Consider the following 16,532-nt stretch of genomic DNA (forward strand, 5'->3'; position numbering starts at 1 on the left):
AAAGTGAAATTCCACATTTGGTTATCTCACATTTTTCCATTGTTCAAAAATCTCCTTTTTTTTTTGCTAATTGGGCCCAATCCAATCTAATTAAGCCCAACAACTTAAATTATGAAATCTACGGGGACCACATTTCTCTCAGGTAAACCTGAAACTACTAGCCTAAAATTTGGGTGCTACAAAAAAACTCACTTTCTCTTTAGTAATAAAGAACCCAAGACTTGAATCATCAAACCAAAGTTGCTGGAGGGATTAATGACGAAAATGAAGCTTAAAAGAAGTAGGAAATGACTCAAAGGACTGACCTTTAATTTATGGAGCTTGGAGAGGAAGAAGAGAGGAAAAATGAGAAGGAGAAAAGAAATGGAGAAAAGAAGGAGATGAAAGAGATAAAAAGCTTTCATCTTTTAAAAATGGGATAATTGCACTATAGGTCTTTTCTCATCTTTCTACAATTCAAAAACCTCATTTTTATGGCTAATATGGCTCAATTCCAACCTAATTAAATTCACACTCAATCCAACAACTTTAATTATAAATTTCAAGAGATCCATTTACCTCTCGGGTAAACTCAATACTACTAGTTCGGAATTCGAAGTGTTACAATCATGATTAATATCCCTTTGCAATATATTTTCACTGTTACAAGTTATATCTTATTTGGCCACTAGAAAATGTCGAGGAATTGTGCATAGAAAAGAATGATGAAAATAGAATGCAATTTTGCAATAAGTTATTTGATTTTATGATTTTTTTCCTAGACTGGTGAAGAGGTTTATTTTCATCACGTTAAATTTTAAAATTGTTAATGAAGTTATGTGAAGGAGAGAGATTTTAAACAAATTATAAAGTAAAAAAAATAAAGATTTTATTTTAATTTAATTCAAACGTAGGGTCATGTCATTAATGAAGTTGTTGAAAGGCCACTTGTTATATTGCTATAGGTTGGACGAGCTACCTGGTTTTAACGGTGTTAAAATTTGGGTAAAACATATAAATAGTCCCCAAATTATAGGATACTACTTTATTAAGACCTTTTACTAATAAAAGTTATAAAATAGTCCCTTACTTATAGGTCGTTTTTTTGTTGAGACATTCTACTATTAAAAGTAATAAAATGATGACTCAACTATTAATATGTTCCAAACTAGTCCTCTTTTGTTAAAAATGATAAATATTTGAGCTAAACGTTAACATGTTGATTTGGATATAACAAATTTATATTTTAATCATATTTACTGGCATCATTGTTACTTTTACATACTGACTCGACGATATTATGTTCCAAGCACTAGCTCAACGACATAATATAAATAGAGACTTGATCTAAAAAATATAATTCAAATAATTATAAGATCAAATTTATTATATCCTAGTGAGGAGGTTAACGTCTAATTCAGACAGATGCTAATTTTCTAATAAAAAAAGGATGATTTTAAGGCTAAATCGTGAATTATGATTAGGTATGTCAATAACTCCATCAAATGGCTTAAAATTGTTTCGATCACAAAATATTTAGGTGATGATATTTTTTTAATTCAGGTTAAATAAAATTAAAGGATATGGAAGTTATTTTAATCAATTTAATTATCACAATCTCTTTTATAGTTATAATAATAATTGGGGTATATTACCTATTTGGTTACCTACCTATTACTTTGTTTCTGTTTTGGTCACCTAATTGTTATTTTTTCAGAATCATACATAACATTAAATTTTGATTATGTTTTAGTCACACGCCATTAAAAAATTAATAGTATTGTTGATGTGATATTTTTAATTATTTTTAAATGCTAACACGGTATTATCTTATGATGACACTTGAGCAACATCATCAATTCTTTAACGGTAAGTGATCAAAACATAATATTAGGTATGATTTTGAAAAACAATAATAATTGAGTGACCAAAATAGGCACTAAGTAATATATGAGTGACCAAATAAGGTAGTTTACCCTAATAACTATATCAACCGATTTCATAAAAAAATAATATGACCCTTTAGTGATTTTAATTTTTTTTAAGGAATTTATCAATATTTTATTTTATATATATATAATTTACCTATGATTACTTTTCAAACAATAAATAATACTGCATATAATTTAAAGTTTATCACACTAAATAACTCCTCATTTAATATGGCATGGATTTAGTTAAGAAAATCTCTCAAGGCATACTATGTAAACCTTAGAAGTTGAGTGCTACAAAACCATTGCTAGACCTTAGAATCTAATGCCATAATGGTGCTAAGGTTCATTGGGTTCATGTATTTGGTGGAACCAGTCATGATCTGTTGTACAATCAGCCTGTTAGCTCTCTCTGATGGATGGAATGGATCCCAGAACACGAAAACGTCCCGGTTCGGGCACAGGTTCGATGCTATGGTGCAGAGTCCGATTCCGTTGTACGGTCCTTGGCCACAGCAGGCTACCTTTGATGTAATAAAACCTGCTCCCAATATACATATGACTTGTTATTTGTCCGAAATAAAATGTTGAGAAATGAAGAGTTCGAGTAACATAAATACATGTGTACCATATGCGCGAGGGTTACTGATCCAATCCATGTGCATTTCATATGCATTTGCTGCGATGAAGACATCGGAACCAAGCTCGGCGTTTAGTCCGTTCAGCATTTGAACAAGCTGTGGGTTGAACAAGGCTGCTGCGCGTTGCAGCTCGACCGCGCATTCACCGGCTCTGCTGTGCTGAGCTAGTTCTGCTGGAACACAACCCAATGGTCCTGTTCCTGTTACCAATACTCTCCTTGCCCCCAACTCATATAGCCTCTGCAAACCAAAAAAATTACAAATACTCACACATATTAATCCGAGTTGCAGATCAACATATTGGGAAAATTAATGACAAAGTTATGTATAATGTGTATACATACATACATACATACATACCTAAGGACGTACGTACATATATATATATATATATAGAAATGTGTGTTGGCTTTAAATATAGCAACAGAAGATAAACACATAAATGTTGGCTTCACCTACCAAACCAAACTTTTGATGCATAGTAATAAATAAGCCTTTATTCTTAATTCCTCACAAAAATTGAACATTTAGCTTTCTATATCTATAGGCTCCATAAAGGCTGGAGCAGAGGATACTGCTTGTCCCCAAATTATGCTAATAGTACACTTGCACTGTATCTTGTCCCTACTCCGTTAATTGGTGATAGTACTTTTTCGATTTCCTAGATTCGATAAATTTGAACCCGACTCGACACATTTTAACATAATTGGTATAAGTAGAACAAGAGGTTTAGTGCACAATAAATCTATCTGCAATATTCAGGTAAGTGCAAGTTTTACCAGAAGAATTTTCTGGTATTCGGAGATTAAATAGACGACGTAATCCGGTAGGGCGAATTGTCGAGATCTTGCCGAGAAGGGGACCAAGAAGTAGTTGTTTACGAAATCATTGCCGCCGAGGGTCATGAGAACCAGTGCTTCATTTACTAGGCGCTGAGTTTGTTCAGGTCCAATAAGAGCACTCACACGTTGCTGATACTGCTGGAAGTATTGCAGTTGCCTTGAAATTCGGATTATATTGATCTACACAGTTCATTGATTGCTTTAAAAATATTTTTTATAACTTAGAGAATAATATCACGTAGCTTAAATAGAAATTGGACTTACAAATTGAATCCCAGTGTCATTGAGAATTCCAATTCCAGCAGAAGCAAAGTTGGCACCGACGAGAAGTTTTTGACCAGTGAGCTCTGGGCTCAGGTACGGCAATGTCGGCTCGGAGCCAAGTTGCTCACCTGAGTACCACATAGTCCATTGATATCAATGCAAATTGAACAAAGTTCACCCTAGACCAAAAAAAAAACTAATCAACTTACTGATAAGATCTGGGATGTTAAGGCCATTAGAGAATCGACCGGTAGCTCTATGAGTCGGATAGTCGATGCCATAGGGGTATGCATCCGCTCGGGCAGTGGTTACTAGATAGTTGTTGTTACCATTATCGACTAGTGAATCTCCAAACACGAAAAATGCCCTCGACTCAGCTTGAGGAACTACATGTCCTAATGTAAGCAGCAAACCAAAAAACATAACGAAGACGAAGGGATTGTCCATTGAAATGGCTCTAAGATACCCTACCAAAGTACACTTATCCCCCTTGACAGTGAAAGTATATATAGCAGTAGCACCGCTAGTTCAACATATATATATATACAACTCTGGGTTTTAATTTTTATTTTGGGGTTTATTCCACTTTATGAAATATAAATGCAGAGTGCTACCATCTATGGAGTTAGCTGGATATGGTGGTTCAAGTAGTTCAAGTTATGTAAATGAAGAATTAAATTTTAAGAAAGAGACTTTCTTTAACAATATCATATATTTCTGCATCAGTGACAATCACAGTATAGCTGGCAATGAGTAGTGTACCAGGACTAAACTTATGCCAAATAATTTTACATTATATAAAAAGTTAAATAACATTGTTATTATTATTCTAGTTTTATTTATTTTATTTTATTATTTTCTGTACTTTTATCGACTAAGATAATGTTACAGATAACACGGATAAAGGGGGATTTTTTTGTTGTGGTGAAGTTATAAAATATTTAGAAGGACAAAAATAAATTATCAATAAAAATATAAAAGAACATTTAAAATATACGAGAATTTGAAATTATCAATGTTGGTGTGGTTTGTGTTGATTTATAACATGAGATGGTGGTTTGTGGTGGTGGTTAATTGATCATCTCTTCTGGTATAGATGAATGGTTATTAGTTACGGTGATGTATTTTAAGAGCATATACGGACTTTAGGGGTTTAGGACAAACTTGATAAATATTGATAACTCTTGGATGGAGTATTAGAATGAAAATATCTATTAGATAATGAACTATTAGTTTTAAATACGATTCGTTATATAAATAGACAAATATTCTTTTTTATTATAGATAACAATAAAATCGTCGATCATTGCAAATATACAAAACTCGAGAATTAATTCATCATCATATGACTGACCGATGATTACTAACAATTCCAACTTCAAGTAGAGAAGTTGTAGCTTGCAATCTAAATTGAAGGCGTGATGGTGATCTTTTGTCTCATTCATTGTAACTCATGTGTTGCCTAGGACATAAGAGACGTGATCGACTTCACATCATCCTCATCTTTCTCTGATTTATCATCGATAGTCTATTCAATTTATCGAAAAAATAAAAGAAAATTTCTTTTATTGTAAAATAAGGGAGAAAATTATCGTTACTTTTAAAGATTTGGTTACGTTAACCATATGATGATTGTTGATGATATTTGGGGGGGAATAGATGGATTATATATTATTTATTGTTTATTGATTAGAGATATAACACTTGTTTCCTTAATACAGTGTTATAAAACGACATGATGATTTTGAAACAAAACAAATGTATTATATAGCTCTGACATTAAACTTCTCTTTGGAGCATCTCTTTCCAATATTATTATATAAATTTGAAATAAAAGCCATTATCCACACTAGTCTATATTAAAGCTTAAAGATGGAGGTGATAGCTGTAGCTGCCGAATCCCATAACTTGAACAATAATAGTGAAAAAAGGGTGATATTTGTGAGTTTCGGCAACAAATGCATGCCAAATACAGAATGGGGACCATGTGATCACCATAAATATGTTGAGGATATTTATTCAACTACCATATCTAAGATCTGAATTCCATTATTCTATTCACGCTTCAAATATCCTTTATATTGTAACCAAAAAAATATCCTTTTTAAATATATATATATATATATATATATATATATATATATATATAAACAAATAATTTTATGATAGGATAAATTTATAAAATTTTATGAAGCACGAGCTTATGAAATATCATGGGAAAAAATCATTGATAAAATTTTAAAAATTATATTTTAAACATATAAAATTTCATTTTCAAAAAATAACTATATCCACCCTTCATCCATCTATATAAATTTCAACATAGGCCTAGCATTATTTATATATAAGTTGGTAGTCGTACTATATGAATCTACGAATATATAATATATTATTTTTTAATCAATACTTGATAACTTTAATATTCTTTTTTATTAGGTGCAATTATTATTATTATTATTATATATACTCGTGATAAATAAAAATCTATAATTTAAAATGGATTGCACTAATTTGAGAGGAGAATGGCAATTTGACCAAAAAAATACCATGTTAAAAAAATAATACCTATCAAACACCCTTTCATAACTATTTTCCGAGCTAACACATTTTTTTTAGGAGAGAGAAGGAGGCGCACGGAAGGAGACGCGCCTTAGTCGGGGGAGGGAAGATACGTCGCATGAAACGTACCTTTCATGGGATTTATGAATAGCGTGCCCTAGGGAACGTGCCTCCCTTGAATAGTGCGTCGTACGGAACGCGCCTCAATGCCCAGATTAAGGTTTTATGTTAAAGCTAGTTTAGGGTTTAATAATTAGTTTTAGAGTTTTTAGTGGTTTAGGGTGTTATATTTGTATGGTTTAGGGTTTTTAAAGAAGTTCAGGGTTAAAATTGATTGTATGTTAGAATGTTTGTGTTTTTAAAGTAGAGTAGAGTTAAAGTTGGTTGTATGTTAAATTGTAAGAAATAAACGTTAAACATTTAATTGGAAAATTATATAGATAGACGAAATGGTCATCTTGTAAAATAAACAATTTAAAATCACATTAATTAAAGCTAAAAGAAAATCAAATAACATAAGTTGAAACATTAGAAATTATGATTACATGAGTGGTGGTCAACGGTTACTTGATGATCAAAGAGATGGACAGTTTCTCCTATTGTGGCCGGGATTTCTGCAATGGCCACATCTCATTTGGGTCTTTGTCATTACCTATGGGGGAAACTCATATTCATATACCTTGAATACTTGTGAAAGTTGGTATATGGGATCCACATAACGTTTATAGTCTTGACGAGAAAATGAGCAAGCTGCTATGACATGGGAGCATAGATACTTCAAAGCTTCAAAAAATCCACAGTCACATCATCTATCTCGTAGTTTAACACTGAAAGAGTTAAAATCAATCCCTTGCAGAGGTCGTGGTATTTTTGTGACATGAAATAATTCTTGGGTGCAAGAAAAACTTATTATGGACATGTTGTTTTATGTTGCAACCTTTTGCTGCAAATCTACTATTAATCATGGGTGATAAACAAGATCGTTTTGTATCCAAGTAAGAGCTTGTCCTCCAAGCTTGGCAAAAAGTTGATCCCAAACAAAAATACGTCATTTTAGCCAAAGTAGTTATTGGTAAATGACAGATCGCTTTAAGGTTGAATTGATTGCCTCAGCCAAATTGGTTGTCACATGTCCATATCGAAATGCACCATCGTATGCATTTGTTCACTTTTCTTTGTTGATTTCACTGATGTAATTGTATCTATGTTCATTGTTTCCTCGTAATTCTTGAAGCATAACCTCAAACGTTTGAGGTGAGAGTTTGTATCCTAAACGAAATGAAGTAGCTAGTATAAAAAAATTCCAATGAGTGAGAAATGAAATTGGGAAAAATGTAACATACACATACGCATAATTAATTGTCATTCATCATTCTTCTTATATATGCCATGACAGTTTACAATAATATGTCGGATACAGAGACGATGATGGACGTGTGGGGTTTCCATATTGGAGCCAAAGAGTCTATTGCTCATTTGATCCCAGCTTCTTGCTCTGAAATGATACAGATACGTTCCCTTGTGATAAAATATAACGTAGATTTCTCAGGAAAAAAAATCCCAAAACTCTGTATTTTCTCCTTCAACAAGGGCAAAGGCAACGAGAATAATGTTACGATTACCATCTTGGATAACTGCCAATAATAAAACTTGCTTGTATTTTCCACACAGGAATGAACCATCAATTTGGACAACAAGTTATAGTGTTTCACTGCATTAATGCATTGTGGGTAAGTCCAAAAAACACGGTGAAATTGGCATCGATCTCGAATAACTCGATCATTATGGTAAGAATGGCGAGCTTCAAACTCAACTATTATCCCAGGAATCAGTCGTTGAACCAGATTAAACCAACTGGGTGGTTCGTTGTAAGATTAATCCCATTCACCTTGTAGTTTTATAATTACATTATGTTTTGCCTTCCATGCTTTTTTGTAGGAGACGGTGTACCCATATTGAGATTGTATTGCAGAAATCAACATTACAACATGTATGTGAGAGCTTGCTCTGACTAAGGGCATGATGGCTTGGCAAATTACGTTGGAGTCCAAGTTTGGATGGTCCTAGTTGATCCCCTGTGCACAACATGTATGGGGACCACTCTATTTTCTTAGGTTCCATATGACAGTCTTCTTTCTCTTTGAAACACAAACCATCCAATTGTAGGCCGTTATCACGTTGGATACAATAACATACTACTTTTCGGTGGTAGATCGATCGACTTTGAACTGAACTGAATTATGAATATTATAATTTTTAATTCCATAATTGTTTCTTCTTTAGATGTGAAATCCATTCCAAGATATAAATCACCATCATTAACTAATGAATGTCTCCCATAGTCTCCAAGATGAGGCATATCAAGAAATTATGGCCCCTATATAGTATCATAGTCAGTTTCATACATGTGTGTTAGAGGTTCATAGTGTACTATATTTGTAGGAACTTCATTCGCATCATCATCAGAGTCCATATTGAATTGCGGTTACTCGAGTTAAAGGAATAATCCAGTTTCAGCACCATCTACTCTTGGCTCACGAATAGGTTATTGTGGAGGAGATGATGTTTCTTATGTGACTGATATTTAGTTCGAACAAGTTCGCAGATGAATACATTTCTTTGGATCTTAAAGGGATGCCACCATATGGGTTATGAATTGAGTGTTGTGTGGAAGGCATTGTTGTGTCGAGGTTGAAGTTGTTGAAAGATAAATGTCTCCCCCTGGAACTGGAATGCATGTTGGGGTCTAAAAAAGTGACAGATGAACGTCTTCCTCTGGAACTTGGTGGTATGCTAACAAGAGGTTGATTAGCCATTAATGACGTGAAATCATTACAGATTGTTTGAGTTGGATTGTCAACTAGTTCATACATGTCATAATGAGAGGATAAGGACATACCTCGAACTAGATGCACATCAACAAAAGTAGCATACATTTTTGTAATAGAGATCGAATTTTAACTAGAAGCATCAACCATCATAGTAACATCGTCATCATTTGAGAGATTGAACGATGTGCATGTTAACTAAAAAATTTCAATTGAAAATATGTACTGCAGTATAGCAAATCGTCTTCTACTATTTTCAACACGAGTCTTCCTTGACATTTTTGTGATTAAATATTGAAGAGTAATGTTTCTCCTGAATAATAGGAGGATATAATGATATGATCATAAAAAAACCCCGTATTCATCTTCCTTAATTTCTTCATTATAGTAAACAACAGCTGAAATATGAGCAATTTTCTTTGTTTGAGAGTTTGAAAGTTTACACGTTTGAGATTTCAAATATTCAGAGTTTTAGGATTAAAGAATTTAAGAGACTGACGGTCGGGGTACAATTCATGTCAATTATGTGAAATGACAGAGATTATTTGAATATTAATGGAACATGCGCCTTTCATTTCAGATGGGATGGAACACTATGAAATTGCAGAGTTTCTTTGAATAATAATGGAAAACGCTTCTTCTAGAGTGCGCCTTTCATTTCAGATGGGATGTAACACTATGACATGGCAGAGATTCTCTGAATAATAATGGAATACGCTTCCCCTAGAACACACCTTTCATTTTGGATGGAATGGAACACTATGACATGGTAGAGATTCTCTGAATAATAATGGAAAACACTTCCCCTGGAATGTGCCTTTCATTTCGGATGAGATATAACACTATGACATGGCAGAGATTATCTAAATAATAATGGAAAATGTTTCCCCTGGAACGCCCCATTAATTTCGGATGAGATGGAACACTTTGACATGGTAGAGATTCTCTGAATAATAATAGGAAACACTTGCCCTTGAATGCGTCTTTCATTTCATATGAGATGAAACACTATGACATGACAGAGATTCTCTGAATAATAATTGAAAACACTTCCCCTGGAATGCGCCTTTGATTTAAGATGGGATGAAATACTTGATTTAGTCATTAACAACCCCAAATCACAACAAATATACTCCAAAGCTAACCGAAAAATAAATCAGGAACTCACCCCAATCGACGATTGGCGGAGACATCAGTGGTGAGGGACAAACCCGACTAGATTTTGGTTGAATGGACTCATGGACCTTCAAGGTAGAGGCGGTGAAGCGAACCAACTTAGGAATCACCCCCAACCGATGAAAATCAATGGAGAAGTTATAATCTCCGATGAAGCTTCTGAAGGCTCCCCACAACAGACAACAAAGAGGCTCGAATATCATCCACTGGGGTTTTGCTCGATACGAGGCGACACATCGACTAATGCCGATGGTGACGCTCATCGATGATTGGTGGTTAAGATCGAAGACTAATGTTTCACATGGCCTTCTTCAATTTCACGACGAGCGACGACTACTGGGGTGGTTGACGATCGTGGCTTACTCATGAGGTGACGCCGGTGCGATTAGTAACGACAATGAATGTCACAACTAGCCGTACGTCGATGAACAAAGGGACGATGAGGGCTAAAGGAATTTTCTAAAATTCTTATTTTTGGGGTTCTTTTTGCTTCCATCGATTAGAACACCCCCTTATATTAATTTTTACAAAGCTCGATGGAACAATCATGTTCCAACCCCAAAAATTTTCCAAATTTAACAATTTGGTCCTCAATAATATTCAATTAAAATAAATTAACTTAAGAAATGAAAATCGGGGTGTGACAGAAACAATATACTGTATTTTAATTTTAAAATATTATGAATAGTGAAGACGATGTGAAAGTATCCCATTTTTAATTTTTTAATTGAAAAAATAATAAAAAGTAAAGGCGATCTAGAAGTATTCTGTCTTTAATTTTTTTTAATTCAAAAAATGGTGAACAATGAAGACGAATGAAAGGTATACCATCTTTAATTTTTTAATTCAAAAAATTATGTTTGAACAGTGAAGACAAGTTGCTTGCACTCCAACTTAATATTTACCGTAGATTTTGCTATATTTTGAAAAATAAACACGTGAGTGTAATATTTTAAGAATTAAAAAGCTAAACTACAATATCTATGTAATTTACCCCAAAATTAACACAAGATGTTTTATCCACTTATAAGAATATTTATACAAACATAAATTGCTCAAATTCAATGCCTTTGAGTTTTTTTTACTGAAATTCATCATTTTAGATTTAATACTTTTATTGAACCTTTTAAAATTTTGACGGATATCTGAGTTTGAACTGATAACCTGACCTACAACAAAAAAAATTAGGAATTTTTGTTATTGTTTTTTTAAATAATGAATTATAAGCTATGGGCCTAGCATATCTTAGCCCAACCCATAAAGAAGATCCAGAACTAAGACAAGTCTTGCAAGCAGCCTAATCCCAGCAAAGCAGCCCCTTACAAGTGCATCCATTTTTTGCCTACCAAATTAATATCTTTCTTCACTCCTCCAAAACCCTAACCTAAATCACTCGCTGAATAAACAACACACAGATAAAGAAGAAAATAAACCGTCTCCATTTCTACGATCTCAAAGAACAAGGCGAGCTCCAATTACGGCAATTTCGGATCGGCGACCCAGACCCAGATTATTTACTGTAGAAATAAACTCATTTCTACTCCATAATCACTTCTTTAAACTCAACATTCTATCATTTATATGGTATTCAAGAATCACACTAAATTTCCAACATGTTCTAAAACCAATTCTATCACTTCATATCTCTTAATTTAACGCTTGACAAGTCAAACTAAACTTCAAAATCTATTAACTCCATCTATTTCAAAAATTCACTTAAAAACTCATTTTTCTTAATTTCTCATAACTTGTTAATCTTTGAGTTTTAAGCCACCTAAAGCTTTCCTTAATCTTTCTTAACATCCCAAGAATCAAAACAAGCTTTAAAACGAAAGAATTAACCAATTGAAGACCCACTTACCTTATACAAGGCTTTACAGTGGAGAGGAGGAAGAAGAAGACTGAAGAATACTCTGGAGAAATATATCTCATTTCCCACGTTTTTATATCCCTAAAAAAGAGAATAAAAAATCTTCTCTTAAAAAAGAGCATAATACCCTTGTTATTTCCAAACTTTACCATTAAATCCAACATCAATTTTCTTCAATTAAATCCATGAACTTTTAACTTATTTCAAAATCGAGCACATAGTTTTTAAAATTTGTAATTTAGTCACTGACCCTGATTTGGGATGTTACAGAACCAACTTAGGAATCATTGTAACATCCCAAAAGTCGGGTCAATGACCAAAATAGAATTTTTGGTAATTTAGTGAACAATCTCATAAGAGATTGAAAGTTTAGGGATTTAAATGAAAAGTATTGAAGTTGGATTTAAATAACAAAGTTTGAAGTAACAAGGGTATTATGGTCATTTTTCAGGAAAGATTTTTATTTCCCTTTATAAAGGGTAATAAGCATGCGGGAAGGAGATAATTTCTTCAGAGCATTCTTCAGTCTTCTTCTTCTTCCTCCCGTATCTCCAAGCTCAAAGGTTAGTTTCTTTTCTTGTGGATTAATTATTGATTTTAAGGTTGGGTTATGATCATTAGAGGATAATTAAGCTTAAGGAAAGCTTACTTTGTTCTAAAACAACAAGATGAAAGATATAGAAGAGATTAAAGAAAATGTGTTTTTAAGTGAATTTTTGAAATAGAAGCAGTTAATAGATTTTGAAGTTGAATTTGACTTGTCAAGGGTTAAATTAAGAGATGTGAAGTGATAGAATGAGTTTTAAAACATGTTGAAAATATGGTATGATTCTTGAAGTTAATGAAGAGGAGAGGATATTAAGGTTAAAGACGAGATAAATGAATATAAATGAGTTTAAACATGTATATGTAAGTTAAGAATAAGAAAGGGGATGATATATGAAGTAATTAAGCTGAAAAGAGTGGATTTTCAGGTATAAATTGGAATTCTGGGCTATGTGCATCGATGCACATTCAATGTGCATCGATGCATCAAGGGTAAATCCCATAAATTGTTCAAGGTGTATCGATGCACCTGAAGTGCATCGATACACTCTTCTAAAATACGAACATTGAATGCCATCAGTGCATCGATGCACCCTCTTAAATGTAAACATCAAATAAGATTTATGCATCGATGCAGAGTGTGGTGCATCGATGCATACCTTCATTAAAAAATGAAAATGGCTCTTCTTTTAGCCCATGAAATAATAGTTTAGAATATATTAATTAATATACTGATTAGTATCAATGAATTACTATGTAGATTCAAAGCCTAAACAAGTTCCAGAACTTGGCAAATAAGATCGATCAAGGAAAAGAAAACATATCGATATTGACTAGTGAGACCAGGTGAGTACATGATATTAAGTGTACATGATGTTTATGGAATTAAGACTTGCGATGAGTCTAATTCCGATAATAGATGACATGAGTACAATAATAAAAGTACAGTAGGATATGCTGTTTAAGAGTACCTGAGCATGATTCTGTAATAATATGGTGCTAGAAGTATATGAGTAAATGCATAGGTTTATTTGTCGAATGTATCTTTATATGTGAACCTTGTGAATGCATGTATGTGTGATAATATGTTATATGATCATAAGAGATAAGATATATGATAAAATATATGTGAAAGTGATATGACTCATATGTGTTTCTATGAGAACGTTACACGATATGCTATGTATGTTATATGAGCTATGTGGAAAAAAAAAAAGGAATACAAATACAAGTGGAAAGTTATGTGATACGTGAATGTGAATTTCATGGAAAAATGGTACGTGAAAGTAAACAACGTGACTATGTGATATGAATATGTGAATGTGTAATGAGGTAAAAGATAATGCCCATATCATGTGTTATGAGAGCTATAGGTATAGTTGGCATGCCAAGAGTTGAGGGTCTACGCGGTCCTTTGGGACATAGTGGTCCTTCGGGACATATGTGTTATAAGTGGTCATTCGAGACATCTATGTGGTCCTTCGGGACAAATTCTACGCGCCCCTAGTGGGAATTATACGAGCTATGGTGACAGCATAGTGCACAACCTCTATGTACTCACATACCTTAAGTTCTCAGTAGTGTGCATGAGCTAACCAAAAAGATAACGATAAAATGTGAGTAAAATGAGAAATGTGTTACATGTTTTATATGATGATATATGTGAATGTGTGTATATGTTATAGGAAAGAATGTGTGTTATGGGTTATGGCATTTGTTATGGGATGTACATGAATATATGTTAAGGTATATATATATGAATGAATATCAATGACACATATGATGATGTAAGAACATGTTATAAGATATAGAATATGAAAATAAGAGATCATATGAACAAGAGATAAGAGATAGAAAGGATAATCATATAAGAGTATGAGAAAATATAAATGGTGACATGCATGTGTGTATGTAATTGTTACATGAAAAAGTAGGTATACCAGTATGACGTTGTATTACATGATATGTACATGTATTTGATAAGTTACATATGTATTTATATGTCTCACTAAGTCTATGACTTAACGTGTGAGTGTTTCACACGTAGGTTCAGGAAAGCAGGAAGAGGAGCTAAGAGGAGCAAGACATGTTAGTTTATCCTTACCGAAGGTCAAATCAGAACCTAAATGAATAACATGTATTTTGTTATATATAGAATTTAGTTGGCATGTAATTAAAAGATTTGTATTAGATACACTCTCATCAGTTTTGTAAAAGCATATGTTTTATATCATAGAAAATAAATGGTTTTATTAGAAATATCAAACTGAATATTGGTTATTTTGTAAAAGTAAATGTTTTGAGTAGTCAATGTAACACCTCAGATTCGTATCCGGGTCGGGTACGGGTTGGGGGTGTTACAATCACCCTCAACCGATGAAAACCAACGAAGAATTTATAATCTCCGACGAAGATTCAGAAGGCTCTCCACGACAGACGACAAAGAGGCTCGAATATCATCTATTGGGGTTTTGCTCGGGACGAGGCGATGCATCGACTGATGCTGACGGTGACACTCATCAATGATTGGTGGTTGAGATCAGAGACTAATGTTTCGCATGGCCTTATTCAATTTCACGACGAGTGACGACTACTGGGGGTGGCTGACGATCGTGGCTTACTCATGAGGTGACGCCGGTGCGGTTAATAATGACAATGAATGCCACAGCTAGCCGTACGTCGATGAACAGAGGGACGATGAGGGCTGAAGGAATTTTCTGAAATTCTTATTTTTGGGGTTCTTTTTTCTTCCATCGATGAGAACACCCCCTATATTATTTTTTTACAAAGCTCGATGAAACAATCATATTCCAACCCCAAAATTTTTCCAAATTTAACAATTTGGTCCTCAATAATATTCAATTAAAATAAATTAACTTAAGAAATGAAAATCGGTTTGTGATAGAAACAACATACTGTATTTTAATTTTAAAATATTATGAATAGTGAAGACGACGTGAAAGTATCCCATTTTTAATTTTTTAATTGAAAAAATAATGAACAATAAAGGCGATCTAGAAGTATTATGCCTTTATTTTTCCTCGCCCACATAGGGCGTTGGAATTTTTTTTCTCCATATAGGGCTTTAACCAACTTATTCCTTGAACTGGGGTTTTTGCTACAGTAACCTCATTGGTCGTCAAATGCTCCATAGGTCGCCAAGTGCTCCTTGCGACAAAGTCTCCTCTGTTGCAGCAACTCTTCTCTCTTCCCTCGTTGTTGCAGCTCCACAGGTCGCCAAGTGCTTGATAGGTCGCCGTGTGCTCCTGGAGACTTATGGTGGTCACTGTAGCAATCACCCTACTTAAGCAAATAATTGTTCGACTACACTATGTGAAGAATTTTTTTCCATTACATTATTCAACCACTTTTGCCAACTTAATATTTACTGTAAATTTTGCTATATTTTGAAAAATATACATGTGATTGTAATATTTTAAGAATTAAAAAGCTAAACTACAATATCTATGTAATTTACCCCAAAATTAACACAAGATGTTTTATCCACTTATAAGAATATTTATACAAACATAATTTGCTCAAATTCAATTCCTTTGAGTTTTATTTTTTTTTATTGAAATTCATTATTTTAGATTTAATAATTTTATTCAACATTTTGAAATTTTGACGGACATCTGAGTTTGAACTGATAACCTGACCCTACAACAAAAAAATTTAGGAATTTTTGTTATTGTTTTTTTAAATAATGAATTATAAGCTATGGGCCTAGCATATCTTAGCCCAACCCATAAAGAAGATCCAGAACTAAGACAAGTCTAGCAGGCAGCCTAATCCCAGCAAAGCAGCCCCTTACAATTGCATCCATTTTTTGTCTACCAAATTAATATCTTTCTTCACTCCTCTAAAACCCTAACCTAAATCACTCGCTGAATAAA

At 33.4% G+C, this 16,532-nt stretch overlaps 1 protein-coding gene across 2 annotated transcripts; it reads right to left on the bottom strand.

The window, feature by feature from the left end:
• Nucleotides 1-2,121: 2,121 nt before the first annotated feature.
• On the bottom strand, nt 2,122-4,147 carry LOC120213094 (GDSL esterase/lipase LTL1-like). 2 transcript variants are annotated; one of them, XM_039211241.1, is made up of 5 exons: nt 3,867-4,147; nt 3,658-3,785; nt 3,331-3,573; nt 2,539-2,791; nt 2,122-2,451 (listed from the first exon to the last, which is right to left on the bottom strand). In XM_039211241.1, the coding sequence occupies exons 1-5, from the start codon at nt 4,102-4,104 to the stop codon at nt 2,219-2,221; spliced, it is 1,095 nt and encodes a 364-aa protein (XP_039067172.1). In that variant the 5' UTR covers nt 4,105-4,147; the 3' UTR covers nt 2,122-2,218. The 2 variants fall into 2 exon arrangements, with proteins under 2 accessions (XP_039067172.1, XP_039067180.1); XM_039211249.1 differs by having other exon boundaries at nt 2,198-2,434.
• Between the last annotated feature and the right edge of the window lie 12,385 nt (nt 4,148-16,532).

Source organism: Hibiscus syriacus, unplaced genomic scaffold (assembly GCF_006381635.1).
Source record: "Hibiscus syriacus cultivar Baekdansim isolate YM2019G1 unplaced genomic scaffold, ASM638163v2 tig00000738_pilon, whole genome shotgun sequence".
NCBI lineage: Eukaryota > Viridiplantae > Streptophyta > Magnoliopsida > Malvales > Malvaceae > Hibiscus > Hibiscus syriacus.